The 17,417-nt window shown below is 39.6% G+C and overlaps 1 protein-coding gene across 1 annotated transcript; it reads left to right on the top strand.

The window, feature by feature from the left end:
- Nucleotides 1-9,903: 9,903 nt before the first annotated feature.
- On the top strand, nucleotides 9,904-10,883 carry LOC104215177 (uncharacterized). Its single transcript, XM_009764928.1, has 3 exons — nucleotides 9,904-9,952; nucleotides 10,183-10,433; nucleotides 10,560-10,883. The coding sequence occupies exons 1-3, from the start codon at nucleotides 9,904-9,906 to the stop codon at nucleotides 10,881-10,883; spliced, it is 624 nt and encodes a 207-aa protein (XP_009763230.1).
- The last annotated feature ends 6,534 nt before the right edge of the window (nucleotides 10,884-17,417 follow it).

Below are 17,417 nucleotides of genomic sequence, written 5' to 3'. Positions count from 1 at the left end.
TTTGTTAAATTGCCTCAGTGAATAGTTAATGTAAATTGTGGCCAATTGTGCAGATGAAGTCTGAGTAACCGCCTTTGGTTCACATCTCTTGTGTTTCGCTGATGATGTCCTTTATTTCAGGTAGTATGGCACCTCCCAGTAAATGCCCAACCACCGGTGCTTCATCCAGCGGCCAAGCTGGATTCTCTAGAGCACGTGCTTCAACTCCTGCTCGTCCATATGATAGTTACAAGTTCGTCTCCAATGCAGCTCAGGACCGTTTTGGTGACAAGGCATCCAAGAAGCCCATACCGGAGAGGGGTATTAATATAGGGTCTCTCCAATATGACTGTCCCAACATGTACAATGAGTTGGTCCGACGCGGGCTGGATATTTTCTTTAAAGAACCGGATGAAGTAAGTTTGATGGTTGTGCGTGAATTTTACACCAACATTAAAGAACATGTGAACGGTGTGTGCACAGTGCGCAAGAAGCATGTGGAAGCCTCTGTCGAGGCCATTCGGAGAACATACCGGCTGCCCGCACCTGTGGCGGAGGTGGAGGACTACAATAAAGCCCATGGCAGATGATACACCACGTGGGATTTGTTCTTTGAAACAATATGTGTGCTTGGAAAGGAAATTGTGTGGATGAGACGTGGGTATAAGTTCCATTCGGCGGCACTAACCTTTGAAGGGAAGTGTTGGCTGTATGTCATCAATAATTGTCTGCTCCCATCCTCCAACACCACTGAAGTGACTCCTCGAGTTGCATTGATTTGGTGTTTCATGAATGGCCATAATTTTGACGTGGCCAAGATTATTCACGAGGAGATGTTTACTTGTTGCCCGGTGAAGCGGTATGGTTTCTTCTTCCTTCCCTAGTCACTAAGCTATGCCAGACAACACGGGTGTCGGAGAGCTTGAGCGTGGGTGGAAAAGTGCAGAAAGAGGCAAAGTTTCGAGCAGATAAGGTAACTATTGGGAAGGACCCTGTGGCACCTGGAGGTGCTAATAGCGATGACTCGAATGCACCTGAGGAGGGAGATGATGAGTAGGAGGAAGTAGGAGCTGAGTCGCCCACCCATGAGCATGTTGCGGAAGCCGCCGGACCGTCTGGGTCGGTCGGGTTACTCGGTTAGCGGCCTTAGAGCAGGAGATGGAAGGGTTGCATACCACTATCACAGACTTGGGGACTAGAGTTGATACCTTGGCCACCCAAAATGTTAAATCAGAGAAGAAAATCATGGAATGGTGGCATGCGTTGGGGCGGGCGTGTAACCTTGACCCTGGCATTGTCTCTGATCAGAACTGATCTGTCAGGGAAGTTCCTTCACCTCGCATTTCTTTATTTTGTATGACATGAGGACATGCCATCATTTTAAGTGTGGGGTGGGGGATACTTCGTTTGTATGTTGTATATATATGAACATAGCTTGATTTTGGTCTTTAGTTAGTTGTCTAAATGTGTGATTCGACTTGTCCCGACAATGGATATCACTCGACGGGTTTTTTGAGGGTCTAAGTCGATATAATTTTTTTTAAAAAAAACATGAAAAAAGAGAAGAAAAGATTTTCTTGTGTAGGTAGTGTATCAATTTCCCCTTGGTTTTTCTTTGGACGGCAGTTCTTTTCCAAGGGTTTTGTTTGAATCAGGTGTAGTTAGTTTTTATTTTTTTAAGGTACATATGGGTTATGAGCTAAGATGGAAAGAGAATCTCTTAACGTTGTTACGCCTTGAATACAGTAGACACTTTAGTGTGATGCTTAGTCTCAGTTGTTGATTCTTGTTAGAGTGCCTTAAATTGTATGTTCTTAACTTGACTTAAGTACTCAGACGAGAGTGTTTTGATAATCCAATCTGGAGTGAGTCATGTGCCATGTGTGTGTGAGATTTATTGTATTCTGTGCACTGCATTTGATGCCTAGAACTTGCCATGGGTGTTTGCAAAGCGAAATAGTAGTTTTGTTCAGTCTTAGAAGTGATATAGGCGTTTCTCTGTTGAACCAGATATGTATATTTTACCTACCTAATTGTTATGTATCGTATTTAACCCCTTTGAGCCTGTAATCCTACTTCCTTGGCAACCACATTACAAGCCTTACCCAATTATTTGAATGAACCATATGTTTGAACCTTTTCACCTCCCATAAACACTTGAATTGTGATAAACTGGTAGAAGTTAAAGTGTGGGGTGGTTGGTTTGGCGTTTGAGTGGAACTAATGAAATCAGGAGAAAGGTGCATGGTTTTGAATAAGTAAGAGCCACTTGAAATATATATAATAGTTACATTGTTGTGAAAAATAGTCTTTGACAAGTAGTGGCTCTTGATTAAGTGTGCTTAAAGAATCAGGGAGTTAATATATATTGATGTAAAGGTAGAGTCATGGTTCGACATAAGTGCGGGGTTCTGAATATGAAAGTATATGTATTAAAGTGCTTAGGGAGGTGTAGTCACTCTTATATCCAAATGTATCCTACCCGTCCCTTAGCCTACATACAACCAAATAGAGTCCTACTTGATCCTAGACTGAATGAGCTCAGTTAGTAGAGTAGTACACTACAGGAAAGCCTATGGTGCATCTTTTGTGGCATATGAGTGTTCTTTCTGAGAGAGAGTGAATTTTGTCTATTTGAGTTCCTAATTGTTATGAATGTTATTGCTTGTGGAACTACTCTCGTTTGCAATGTGAGGGCACTTGATTCATGAAGGAAAGATACATCTTGACCTCTGTGTAGAGTAAGTGAGTAAGTTAGGAATATTGCACGGCATGTGAGAGTCAACTCTTGAGGCAAAGATGTTACACTACTGGACTCAATCCTTGTGATATGTTCTTGGTGTGATGAGTTAGAGAAGTTGCTTAGCAAAGGAACCTCTGTAGAGTATGATTGATTGCTCGGGGATGAGCAATGAAGTAAGTGTGGGGTTTTGATAATAGGCTATATTCATGTAGTTTAGGGACCATTTACGCCCAACTTAGCTATACTTTATTGCTATATGAAGGTTAAATGACAACAAATGGCTCTAATTATGAATTTTGTGCTTTGCAGGAGCAAGTCCTGATTATGAGGACATTGAAGAGTGTTTGGAGCAAGGAAGGCCAATCAGAGGTGAATGCGCGTGAAAGAAGGAAAAAATGGAAGGCAGTTGATCTCCATGAGCGCGGGCCAACCGCGGCCGCACTCAGGCCGTGCTCATCAGGCAAAAAAGAATGCAACATGCGCGGTTTGACCGTGGTCCGAGCTCGACCACGCTCGTCACTGCGAGGAACCTTATTTCAGGGGTAAATTCGTAAGTTCGGGGGAAACTCTCCTTAACCTATAAGAATCCCAGCTCACCCAAAAAGAAGGTATGAAGGTTTTTAAAGGATTATTGAAGGCAAGAAGAGGCAAGAGGCAAGGTGGAAGATTAGTCATAGAGTTTTACCTTTCTTCCTCTTGTTTTGATCATTAATGATGAATTCTACTGTTATGATTGTGAAAACGATTATGCATAGCTAAACTCTTAATCTAGGGTTTTGATGGAACCTCTTGGAGGATGAATTTCTGATATGTTAATATAGATTTGCCTTAATATTTTCTCTATTTGGTCAACTATATTGTGATTGATGTTGATTGAAGGGCCCTCAATCACCTGTTCCTATTTAGTATGCATTACTTAGGAGAGAGTGTATATTTAGGTAGTTGTTGAACAACACCACTCCTAACGTATATGAGAGATCAATACGAAGGGTTTAAAGGTGGGATTAGGGATAAAGAAACCTAGGGTGCGATCTAAGTGAGCTGTAACTAAGGCCAGCTAGTGTAATTCGGGAGATATGTCTAGTAGTTGTAATTACTCGGGAGAGAGTTACGAATGTCAGAGTGCTCATGATTGATAGAGAAGACTTAGGCAAATTTATAGCAAACATAGCAGAAAGGATTCTGACAAGAGGGGAAATCAGAACCTTAGACCATTCTCATTCTTGCTTACAACTATTTATAGCTAGTTCTTAATTACTGCATTTTTATTTCATAATATTTAGTTAATAAACACCCAATTTGTTACTCAAATATCTCTGAAGATTGAATATGTGAATTTTTATGAGTCCAACAGTTGTGATCCATAGGTTAATTCCCTGTGGGATTCGACTCCGGACTTGTTAACCGGAATATATTTGCAGCGATCGCTTTGTCCTTTTTATAAGACATAGTTGGGCGTGATCAAAATGTACTGTAAATTTATCTCTCCATTTGCTACCATGTCTCTCACAAAGTTATACTTGATGTCAATGTGTTTGGTCTTCCTGTGATACTTAGGATCTTTTGTGTATGCAATAGCCGCTTGAATATCACAATATAGAGTCATGGGACCCTGAGAGTTCTTTGTAATATCCAAATGCTCAAAGAATCTCTTCAACCAAACAACTTCTTGTAATACAAACGCATAAGCCACAAACTCAGCTTCCATCGTCGAAAGGGCTGTACAGGTTTGTTTCTTACTTTTCCATGAAATAGCACCACCATTAAGTAAGAAAGCATAACCAGATGTTGATTTTCTATTATTTCGTTCACCAGCCCAATCAACATATGTATATCCTCTCATGTATAAATCATTTCCACTATAACATAGTGAAGAATCAGCAGTTCCCTTCAGGTATCTGAAAATTCTCTTCACAGCTTTCCAATGTTCTCTTCCAGAATTGGATTGATACCTGCTAACCAGACCTACAACATAATAAATGTCCAAACGAGTACACATCATAATGTACATCAAACTCCCGACAACACTTGAATACGGAATGCGAGACATGTCTTCCTTTTCATTTTCAGTCTTGGGACACTTTTCAAGGCTTAAAGTTTCACCTCTCGCTATAGGAATATCTGTGGATTTGCAACTATTAATGCGAAAATGCTCCAAAATATTCTTTATATAAGTTTCTTGAGATAGACTCAATAACTTTTTGGAACGGTCTCTTTGGATCTTAACCCCAAGGATATAGTCTACCTCACCCATATATTTCATTTTAAATGACTTTGAAAGCCATGGCTTGATAGTTTTCAAATACTCCAAATTATTTCCGACCAATAAAATATCGTCCACATAAAGAGAAAGAATTACAAACATCCCATTGGATTTCTTCACATAAATTCAAAGGTCTTCATTGATCATGGTGAAATCATACGAGATTACCTCATTGTGAAATCTCAAATACTATTGCCTTGAAGATTGCTTCAGGCCATAAATAGATCTTTTCAATTACAGGCGTTCTTTTATTGGTCTTTAACGATGAAGCCTACAGGTTGTTCCATGTAGATTTCTTCGTTTAGTTCTCTATTGAGAAAATCTATCTTCGCGTCCATTTGATGTAATTCCAAATCCAAATGTGCAACAATATCCCAAAGTAAGCGAATTGAGGTAAACTTCAATACTGGTGAAAATGTTTCCTCATAATCTATTTCAGCTTCTTGAGTAAAGCCTTTTCCCACCAATTGTGTCTTGTATTTTTCTATTGACCCATCCACTTTGTGTTTAACTTTGAGAACCCATTTGTTCCCAATGGCTCTATGCAAGGTCACCTAGATCCCAGACTTTGTTTGTTTTCATAGTTCATTGCTTTCATTCACTGATCTTTTTTAGGACTCGATAAAGCCTCCGTTAAAGACTTTGGCTCATCCATTTCTGTGGGAGATACTAATGAAATGTAATCTTCAATCTCATAAGTACATTTGGATATATTTTTCTTAGCATTCTTTCGTAGTTGAAATTCAGGTTCGTCAAAAGGATTTTGGGATTGAGAGTTCCCACTCCCACTCGGATCAAGAATAAGATCTAGATCAAGTTGATTATCAATTATATCAGAAGACACTTGCTGACTATCTGAATTCAACATTTCATACAAAGGCTCTCCATTCTTTACCTCACCTTTATTTGGAAAATTATTTTCCAAAAATGTGACATCTCACGATTCAATCTCAGTAACACTTCCATCATCTAATTCACCAATAAACACATAACCTTTGGAGTGTTTTGAATATCTTATAAAGATATATTTCTTGCCTTTTGGACCTAATTTACCAAACTTGCTAAAAGAATTTTTTACATATGCAGTACAACCCCAATGTCGTAAATCATTCAAATTTGATTTATGACCAGTCCATAGCTCATAGGGAGTGGAAGAAACTGATTTAGAAGGCATTTTGTTCAATATGTAGGTTGCAGTCAATAACGCATCTCCCCAGAAGGAAATAGGTAAATTTGTCTGCGTCATCATGGACCTTATCATGTCTAGTAGTGTTATATTCCTCCTTTCTGATACACTATTTTGTTAAGGTGTGTAAGGAATAGTTATATGTCTAATGATGCCCTTTTCATTACACAATTCTTCAAATTCGTTTAATAGATATTCACGCCCTATATCGGTTCTTAAAGTCTTAATCTTTTTGTCTAATTGATTCTCAACTTCATTCAAATATTTCTTAAAGCATTCAAGTGCTTCAGATTTATGAGAAATCAAATAGACATAACCAAAGCGCGTGAAATCGTCAATGAACGTAATGAAAAATAAAGCACCAAACCTAGCCCTCACATTTATTGGACCATAGAAATCATAATGAATTAATTGTAATGGAAAATCAGCTCTCTTAGCCTTTCCAAATGGTTTATGCGTAATCTTTCACGCAAGAAAATTTTCACAAGTTAGCATTTTAATTTTAGAGAAATAACCTAAATGTCCTTCCTTAGCTGATCTATTCATTCGATCTTGCCCTATGTGACCTAATCTTGCATGCCATGAAATAACATCAACATCATTATTACTAGAATAACATGCGATAATACAACGGTCAACAGAATAGTTATACGTAGAAGGATTACAATGTAACACAATAAAACCATCACAATGATGTCCAAAACAATAAAAAAACAAAAAACCCAAAACCCCGCATCTAGAGAGAGAGACTCTGGCGATTTCAGGCGATTAGAGAGAGAAAGCCTTCCCACCGGCCACTGGCCAGCCTTTTATGGAGGCTGGTCAGTCGTCTTCTCCACCTATATCATCTCCCCAACCATCAACTATCCCAAACACAATCCCAAACTATGCACAATTGCTAAAACCTAGTGTATTAAATGCCCCAATGCAGCATGTTCCTAAAGTAGCCCTAAAACCTATCAAGTATCTTCATGGTGAGTCAATTGTTCGATGGAAGAAGTAAGAGGTAAGGCAGTCCATTGCTCAGCAGGAATTGAACTTGGCAGTCTTGGGAAAATTCTCATATGGTAAGCCTGGGATTCATGACCTACATAAAGTTTTGCCTATTCAATGTGAATTAAAGGGTTCTTGTTCAGTTGGACTTATTGAAGATAGTCATGTATTGATCAAGCTCTCATTGATGGAGGATTACATTCATCTCTTGTCCTAACCTGCTTATTATTTGAAGATTCAAAACGAGATGTGGCAGATGAGGTGTACCAAGTGGAATCCATGATGGAAAGCTAATGAAGAAACTCCTATAGCTATATCTTGGATTTAGGTTCAAGATTTACCTCCAAACCTTTTTGGTAAAGAGTTTGTTTTCTCATTAGCTAGGGCAGTGGGAAGGCTATTGCATCTGGACTTGGCTACTCAAAATGGCACTCGTCCAAGTTGTGCTAAGGTGAAGGTTGAGGTCAACTTGCTAATTAATTTACCTCAAAGAATAAAAATAGTGGAGGAGGAAGATGAAACTGGGCCTGAGGAGTCTAAGTGGATCATGATTAGGTATGATTACATGCCAAAGTATTATAAATCATGCAAGAAACAAGGCCACAAAGAAGAGGAATGTTGGGTTATTAATCCATATTTAAGGCAGTTTGAAGATCAGGATAATGACAAGAAGAATGGGCAAGAAATAGCGGGCACAACTACTGCCTCTACCAAGGTTTTATCGAGTGGAAATGTTGTAAGGAAATCTATAACTAACCCAACTAAACAGGAGTGGATGCAAGCTAGAAAGAACAAGTACTAATGAGATAGGAGAGGCTATATAATTGATAACACAAAGGAGAAGGAGACAACAAATGGCAAGGGCAAGGCCAAGGTTGAGGCAGTGGCTACAAAGAACAAATTTAATGCATTAGAAGTGGAGGAAAATGCTCAACCAATTTTGACAATTATGGATGGCAAGGTTGATGATAATGTCAAGAATAATGTGAAGGATTCAGTATCCAAGGAGTCCAACAAAGGTGAAAAGAATGGAAAGCATGAAAGGCACGAATAAGGTAACTATCAATCCAAAAGAGGGCAGGTGAAGGAGAATTTGGAAAATTCTGGAAATTCCAGCCCTAAACCTAATGTCAATAGGATTAGGGCTGCTACACAGGAAGTTATACCAAGTCCCAAAGGAGAAGGCATTCAAAATCTTCATGAGCTTAAGCGTGTCAAGCAAGAGGTTGTTGAGAATGTGATTAAGAAGGAAAAGAATGGGAATCCTACTCCTACTAGGATTCAAGTGGTACCTGCAAAGGATGCTCAAGAAGTAGCTAACGATGGAAATTTTCCTGCTAAGGAAAGAACAGCTGAGGAAGCTAGAAAAGAATCCACAATTGAGTGGGTTCATAGAAGGTTTGGAACAAACAAGGAGGAGCTCAGGCAGCTCAATGTCACAACCAACCATTCATATCAAGAAATTCCATCTCAAACTCATGATGATTCTGGGCAGCTGGATGAATTTAATGAGGTAAATTCTGCTAAGGCACTATGGAGTGATGAAGTTGAGGTTATAGACGATCAGCAGGGTACAACAAAGGCAACGGGAAACAATGAGAAGAGGGACAACACTCAACTACAAAAAACTGCAATCCTGGGAATGCTACAGTAAACCCTAGTAGTCTAAAAACTAGGGTTGATGTTAATTCAAGTTCTATGATGATGCAGGCAGGAAAATCAATTGGAAGTGGTAACGGAGCATCTAAAGAAGATGAAAATCAAAATGGATCAGGTCAAACATCGCTGAGCAATAAGAAGGGTAATGAAATAGTAAACCCTATCAAAACTAGCAAAACTAGGAGATTTTGGCTTTTGTTGATGGGGTTCCTGTGTATGCATTGGAGAAGGGACTTGATGAGGGTGTTCCTGTGAAGGTTAGGGAGGATACGGTGTGCCAAGATTAACAAACAGTCCATGGGAGGGATGTTGATCTCAATGGAACAGTAACTCTTGGCAGTCTTGCTACAGTAAACTCTAACATGGGTTCTGTATATGAGCTTCAATTTAGAATTATGCAGGAGAATTTGGGAAATATGGAGAGGAATTCTGAGCTAAATGAAGGAGCATTGATGCCTAATGAACCAGTTGAACAAGCTATAGTACCCAAGGAGCATGGTGAACTTGAGATACTGCTTGTGGCATGTGCATCTGGGACTGGATCACCTCTTTCGATCCAAATGAATGTGCCATTAAAGACTCCAAATAAGGTGCTACATGATATTGTCACTCATCAAGAGCTGCCAATTGATATTCAAAATGCTTTGGTAGATCAACAACAACAATTTGAAGATGCAGGGGATGATAAGTCTATAGCTGAAAATTTTAAAGCAGTTGCAAGGGAAGGGGATCTATCTCCTAAAACAGCAGCTAGAAGTGGGAAGAAGGGAAAGAAAGTACAACCTAAAGAGCCACTGCCACCTATTAGAATTTTGCCCAAAAGGGCAGCTTCAACAACAAGAAGATGATGATCAAAATATTAATTTGGAACATAAGGTCTTTAAGACTCAACATGCTTTTCAAAGGGTTATAAATATGTAAGGGGAACATGGCTTCTTCATTGTAGCGCTCATGGAACCATTTCAAAAGAATTGGTTCATTCATAATTATAGAAGAAGACTAGGTATGGAAGCTGCAATCTCAAATGTGAATGGGAAGATTTGGTTGTTATTTGATGCAGTTGTGGAATGAGACTTATTGATGGATACTGGACAACAGATGACAATTAAGGTGTATCATCAAGAATTAGGTAAGCATATTATGATGACCTTTGTATATACTAAGTGTTGTGCTTTAGAAAGATTGGAATTATGGGACAATCTATACTATTTGGCTAGTGATATGGAGATGCCTTAGCTAGGTGGGGGGATTTCAATGTTGTAATTAGTGAGGAGGAAAAGATAGGGGGTTTGCCAGTATATCCTCCAAAATATGAGAATTTTGCATTTTGTGTTAACTTTTGTGGCCTGTTTGATCTAGGCTACAAGGGTAGTCCTTTCACTTGGTGGAATGGAAGGCCAAATGAGGAACGCATCTTCAAGAGATTGGATAGAATTTGTGTGAACATGACTTTTCAAACACTATTTCCTAATATAGAAGTGGAGCATCTCATAAGAACAGGCTCAGATCATACTCCACTTTTGATGAGCTGTGGTGAAGAGGCAATGAAGTTTGTAAAACCATTCAAGTTTCTGAACTTTGGGGCAAAACATGAATCATTTATGGAGGTGGTGAGGTAGAACTGGATGGCTAACTTTATAAGGTATCCATTCTTGATGTTCAAGCAGAAATTAAAGAGGGTAAAAATTGCTCTTTTCAAATGGAGAAAATTAACTTATGGAGATATATTCAAGTAGTTGGCTATAAGGAAGGATGTGGTTAGAATCAAGGAGATGTTGTTTGAAGAAGATCCTTCTGTGGCAAATAGAATAGTACTTCAACAAGCTCAAGCTGAGTTGAAGAAGTACTTAAGCGTTGAAGAACAATACTGGAAACAAAAAGCAGGTATGACTTGGTTTGAGGAAGAGGACAAAAACACTATATTCTTTCATAACCATGTCAATGGTAAGAGGCAAAAGCTACAATTGAAAAGGATCCAGAATTATGATGGTGCATGGATTGAATCTCAAGACATATTATCTAATGTTGCAGTAGAGTTTTTTCAGAAGCAGTTCACTTAGGAGGCTGATCCCACAAGTTTTGAGCTCTTAGACAATGTACCTTTAATGGTGACAAGGGAGCAGAATCTAGAGTTATGTAGATTGCCTACTATAGAGGAGGTGAAGACAGCAGTGTTTGGATTAAGTAGTGAGAGTACAAGTGGTCCAGATGGTTTTTCTGGATTGTTCTTTCAAGCATGTTGGGACATTGTAGGTTAGGACATTCACAAGCTGCTAATTTTGTTCTATGAGGGCAGCCCCTTGCCTAAGTCTATTACACATACAAACCTTGTCTTGTTGCCCAAAAAACCTAGAGTCCAAATATTCTCTGATCTTAGACCTATTAGTCTAAGTATTTTTATAAATAAGGTGTTCTCAAGGGTGGTGCATGATAGGCTATTGCCCTCTTTGAGAACATTTTATTGACTTAAGAGATTGTCACAGATATAAGGTTGAGAGGGAAGCCTGTCAATGTTGTCATCAAGCTAGATATGGCCAAGGCATATGATAGGGTGTCATGGAAATACTTGATGCATGTGCTAAGGAAGATGGGGTTTGCTGAATGTTTTATCAACATGGTGTGGAATCTGATTGCTAACAATTGGTACTCAGTCATGGTTAATGGGCAAGCTTCAGGATTTTTTCACTCAAATAGGGGGGTGAAGCAAGGGGATCCCCTATCCCCAACCTTGTTCATTCTATCAGCTGAAGTCTTGTCAAGGTCATTGAATAAATTGTTTGATCACAAGCAGTTTAGAGGATTTGGGATGCCAAAGTGGACTGATCTATTGAATCACCTTGCTTATGTAGATTACACTATCATTTTTGCATATGTTGATCCTTATTCTTTGCAGAAGATTGTGGATATTTTGGCACAGTATGAGCATACTTCTAGACTGTTGATCAACAAGGCAAAGAACTCATATTACATGCACTCTAATGTAGCTGGAGCTTTGGCAAATGCAGTAGGGACTATCACTAGTTTTTCAAAGGGAACTTTTCCTTTTACTTACTTGGCTGCCCAATTTTTTATACAAGAAGAAGAAAGGAGTTCTACAATGACTTGATTCAGAAAGTGAAGGCAAAGCTGCACTCTTGGAAGGGGAAGTTACTATTATATGGGGGAAAGGCTACTTTGATTTCTAGTGTGTTGCAAAGTATGCCTACACACATCCTTTCAGTTCTTGATCCACCTGATAATATTCTAAAGCACTTATATAAAACCTTTGCAAGGTTTTTCTAGATCAATAAGGAAGAAGGAAGGAGTAGGCATTGCACAAAGTGGCAGAATCTACGTCTTCCTAAGGAGGAGGGAGGAGTAGGTTTTAGATCTTTGATTGATGTCTCAAAGGCATTATTTGCTAAGTTGTGGTGGAGATTTAGAACTACGAAGTCTTTATGGTTCAACTTCATGTGGAACAAGTATTGTACGAAAGAACTACCAACTGTACTTCAATTTAGGGGGGGTCACATGTTTGGAGAAAAATGTTAGAGGCAAGGGAAGAGGTTGAGCATGAAATCTTATGGGAAATTAATAGGGGGTCTACTAATGTGTGGCATGAGAACTAGACTGGTTTAGGGGATTTGTATCATGTATTGCCTCCAGAATTCCCCATCAAAGAAGAATCGCAAGAAGTAGCCGATTTGAGAGATGATGAACACTGGAATGATCAACTTCTGGATCAAAACTTCCCTCGAGATATTGCTGATCATATCAGACAAGAAGTACACTTTGCAGCTGCTGATGACTACTAGGAAACTCCAAGATAGATGCCTATACCTTTAGGTAAGTTTACTATTAGTATTGCATGGAGAATTCTAAGGCATAGAGAACCAAGCAATCCTGAGTTTGCTAAGATATGGACCAAGGGGTTACCTTTCAAATTTCTTTCTTTTTTTTGGAGAGTTTGGAAGGGGAAGGTTCCTAGTGATGATTTATGGAGGAGAGGGGGATACATGGTAGTATATAAATGTTGGTGTTGTACTCCACCACATGAAGACTCATTTCAGCACTTGTTTTTGACAAGTGATACTGCAAACAAGGTGTGGAGGACATTTATACAAGATGCAGGTTTGGGGATCAATTTGGTACAGGTTCATCAAGTTATAAGGGCATGGTGAAGTGTAAAGTATTGTCCCAAGCTAAAGCCTTTGTTTTAGGCTGTTCCAGCAGTCATTTTATGGGAGCTTTGGAAGAGAAGGAACACGATGAAGCATGGTGGGGCAGTGTCTTGTAGTAGAGTGATTCATGAAGTTAATAAAATACTATACTATCTTGCAAGGGTTAGGTATCCTTGGCAACCTAGAATTCCTCTTTTGTGGCCACAAATGATCAACTTTTTTGAGAACTACAAGCCTTATGTAGTTACTAAAAGAGTCATATGGCAGTTTCCCTATGAAGGGTGGTTCAAATGTAATACTGATAGAGCATCAAGAGGCAACCCAGGTCCCAGTTCTTATGGCTTTTGTATTCGAGATCATGAGGGTAATTTGGTGTTTGCTAAGGCTAAGAGATAGGGGAGGCAACTAATATTGTAGTTGAAGCTAAAGCCATTATTGAAGGATTGGCATTTTGTGTGGAAAAGTAGCTTCATCCTTTGATCATAGAGATTGATTCTTTAGTGATGAGGAAGATCATAGATGATGAATGGGAAATACCATGGTGTATAGGGGCAGAAGTAAGGAAAATCAAGGAGATAAAGAGTACATTCAATGTACTCTTTTAGCATGTTCTAAGGGAGGGCAACAATGTTGCAGATTTTTTAGCTAACCTAGTTTTCTCTTTTGCAGGTACAATCACATTTAATTCATTTCATGAACTGCCAGTTGAAGGAAAGACATTGATCAACATGGACAAATCTCAAATACCTAACCTTAGAGTTAGGGTTGCCAAGAGAAAAGCTCCTGACTGATGAACACGTATCCTTTGTACTATCTGAACCTAGCTATTTGTGTTTCTGGACATTGTTGAATGACTTTCCAGTGGTATTAGCTCAATCTGGGGGTGGTTTAGCAGTGGTCAGAATGGTTATTACATCAAAGGTTTTGGCAGCTGATTCACTAAGGTTACAAGGTATAGTTGTACACATGACATGTATTATGACTAGAGTGGATTTGCCTGCACTTGTGTTACTTGTTGTTTCGTACTGTATGGCATTACGGTGTTACTCAGTAGTATTAGCATGTTATCATGCTCAGTCTAGGGACATTCTAGTGTTATATGCGCCTTGCACATCCATTGCCTTGATCCTATTGTTCGATGCACTGTACACTCTAAAGCTGCAGGATAAGTTATGGTATCAATTCTGGGATTCTATAAGACCAAATAAGGTCCCATTACACATATATGAAGCTGCATCAAAGCTTGGAACATTACATAATGTGCATGATAAAAGCATAATGAACAGTAGGTCTGTGTTGTGCACAACCATGTACACGACTCTACGGTTCATTACTTTCTGCACTTCTTCTTTGCAGCCTAAGCTAAGGGATCAATTCTGTAGATCAATGGTATCAATTGGGGTTCCATCACACACACATGAAGTTGCACATTTGACTTATATTAGATTTTTACCTCACAACTCACTCTTTCATCTGATTTTCTTTTTGTTAGAGGGTGTGTTGTATTGTCATTTTCCAGTGGTATTAGTGTGTCTACACACTTATTCTGGAGATGATAATGTAGTGTAAATGGTATGTTTGATGAGTGAGCAGATGATAACCTCTTTACACTGTCTTGCTTTGAATGGATCACATTGGAGCAACATTGAAGATTGGAATATATTGTTGGCTTCAATCCTGTGGTGTAGTTATTTGGAATTCATACTAACCTTTGGGATGCATACCCTGGCGCCTGGTGAGAGCTTGTTATGTTCTACTTGGTATTTGCCATTGGCCATTGGATTCACATACACATATAGGAGATTGATCATTCTGTAACGACCCAAACAGTCGTTTTGAGCTTTTGTACTTCGTTTGCGAGTTCTCGGGTATGACTAGCCCCGTGTGATATATTATGACTTACATAAATTGTTGGTTTTAGTTTTCATGGTAATCAGAATGAATTTGGAAGAACAGTTCTTAGTTTGAAGCTTAAAATTTGAAAGCTTTGACCAAGATTTGACTTGTTGGTATATGATCTCGGATCGGAATTTTTATGATTTGGTTAGCTTCATTAAGTGATTTGGGACTTAAGAGCGTGATAGGAATATTTTTTGGAGGTCCATGGAAGGTTTAGGCTTGAATTGGCGAAATTGGAATTTTGACGTTTTCCGGTTGATAGGTGAGATCTTGATATAGTGGTCGGAATAGAATTCCGGGAGTTTTAGTAGGTCCGTTGTGTCATTTGGGACGTGTGTACAAAGTTTCAAGTCATTCGAACGTGGTTTGGTAGACTTTTTTATCGAAAGCAAAATTCGGAAGATTTTGGAATCTTAGGCTTGATTTCGATGTGATTTGGTTGATTCAATGTTGTTTGAGGTGTTTTGAAGATTGGTACAAGTTTGAGTAGTGGTATATGATGTGTTTGTGATTTTGGTTGAGGTCTCGGGGGTCTCGGGGTGATTTCAGATGGTTGGCGGAAAGTTTGAAGTTGAGTTGGGGCAGCTGAAGCATTTTGTTACTGTCATAACCGCACCTACGGTTGGGAGGCCGCAAGTGCGATGCCCCCAGAAGTGAAAGGCAGCCACAGATGCGGCCATGGAGAAAATCATCAGGGATCGCAGAAGTGGTGAAGGGGGACGCACCTGCGGTAGCGTAGGTGCAAAATTCTAAACGCAGATGCGGAAATTGGAAATTTAGTGAAAACCGCAGATGTGGTGTCTTTGGCCGCAGAAGCGGTAATGGGACCGTAGGTGCGAAAAGCCTGGGTCGGAAAGTATAAAGGATTTCCTTCGCGATTTTTGGTCATTTTTCTCAATATTTCATCCGGAATGAAGTTTAGGAGATTTTTCAGAGGGGTTCATTGAGGTAAGGTCCTTGATTTCTAAACTCGTTAATATGGTGATTTTTATCGTTGTTATTATGAAATTTAAGGAAAAATCAGTGGTAAATTTGGGGATTAGGGCTTGGTTAATTGGAGAGTCTTGAGGGTGATTTGAGGGACCATTTGAGGTCCGACTTTGATGTTCTTGTTATGTATAGACTCGTGGGAGAATGATGATTCTATTGATGTGATTTTTTGTTGGGTTCCAAGGCGTGGGCCCGGAGGCCGGGTTTGAGCATTTTCAGGATTTTTGATGTAAATTGGATATTTTCGAGTGGGCTTTGTTCCCTTAGCATATTTTAATGGTTATGTACTGATTTTGGTTAGATTTAGAGCATCCGGAGGTCGATTCGAGAGGGCAAAGGCATCGCGGGCTAGAGTTTGGACCGGATCGAGGTGAGTAATGATTGTAAATGTTGTCCTGAGGGTATAAAACCATGGATTTCACATCGTTGTTCTATATTGAGGTGGCGCACACGCTAGATGACGAACGCGGGGTCGTGCACCGTTGGGGATTGTGACTTAGTCCTTCCCGAATGACTGTTCTACTGCGTATTTGATTGAAAATTATTTGTTATCATCATGTTTTGGGCTGAATGTCATATTTGGGCCTCGTGCCAACTATTTGGACCCTTAGGGGATTTTTACTGCTATTTCCTTACTATTTTGACTTTATATTGGTACTCAGTCATGCTATATTCTACTGTTTTCAAAGCCATGTTTACTCTATGTTTTACACATTAAATGATATTTTGGGCTGAGCACCATGTTTTACCGTTGCCCGAGTGGCTTATGAGATTCTGACTGAGTAAGGCCGAGGGCCTGTATTGTGAGGATACTTTTGGGTCGGGTTGCACGCCGCAACACTGATACACTGGCTTATGATTATGAGGCCGAGGGCCTGAGATTGTACGCCATGAGGTGGCTTGTTGATATGAGGCCGAGAGCCTACTGATTATGCTACGAGATGGCTTGATATTGCGCTAGGACCGTAAAGGGCCTCTCTCGGGAGTCTGTACACCCCTAGTGAGCGCGGGTACCCAGTGTGTCATGTGATATATCCCGAGGGGTTGATGTTTTTTGGGTACCCTGAGTGAGTGATATATTGATTGTGCCACGAGATGGCTTGTTATTGCGCTTGGGCCATAAGGGGCCCTTCCCGGAGTCTGTACACCCCCAATGAGCGCGGGTACCCAGTATGAGATGTGATATAGCCCGAGGGGATGATGTTGTTCCATGTTATTGCCCGAGGGGGTGGTTTTTGATTTATGTTATGCCCGAGGGGCTAATTTCGACTGACTGTGAGGTAGCCCGATGGGCTGGTTCTATTGATATTATGCCCGAGGGGCGGTTTATGGTACATGTTTTGCCGAAAGGCTGTTTATGTTTCTATTATGTTTACTCACTACTTTATCATCCGTTTGAAACTGTAAAAAATAGTTTTTAAAAGGTTTTCACCGAAACTGAGCATGATTTACGAAGTAAATGATTTCTATACTGTGTTGGAAATATCCTGTAATTATTGTAGCATATTGACATGATTTACGTGCTTTCTTACTGCTCAGCTTTTA

The sequence above is a fragment of the Nicotiana sylvestris genome, chromosome 5, assembly GCF_000393655.2.
Source record: "Nicotiana sylvestris chromosome 5, ASM39365v2, whole genome shotgun sequence".
In the NCBI taxonomy this organism is placed as follows: Eukaryota; Viridiplantae; Streptophyta; class Magnoliopsida; order Solanales; family Solanaceae; genus Nicotiana; species Nicotiana sylvestris.
The sequence above is the reverse complement of the archived record's forward strand: the minus strand, read 5'-3'. Positions and strand labels throughout refer to the sequence as shown.

Coding starts and splice junctions, on each gene's coding strand:
- LOC104215177 (XM_009764928.1), top strand. CDS start 9,904: ATGGATACTGGACAACAGATGACAATTAAGGTGTATCATCAAGAATTA. Junction 9,953..10,182: donor GGTGTATCATCAAGAATTAG/GTAAGCATATTA, acceptor TGTTTGATCTAG/GCTACAAGGGTAGTCCTTTC. Junction 10,434..10,559: donor ATGAATCATTTATGGAGGTG/GTGAGGTAGAAC, acceptor ATATTCAAGTAG/TTGGCTATAAGGAAGGATGT.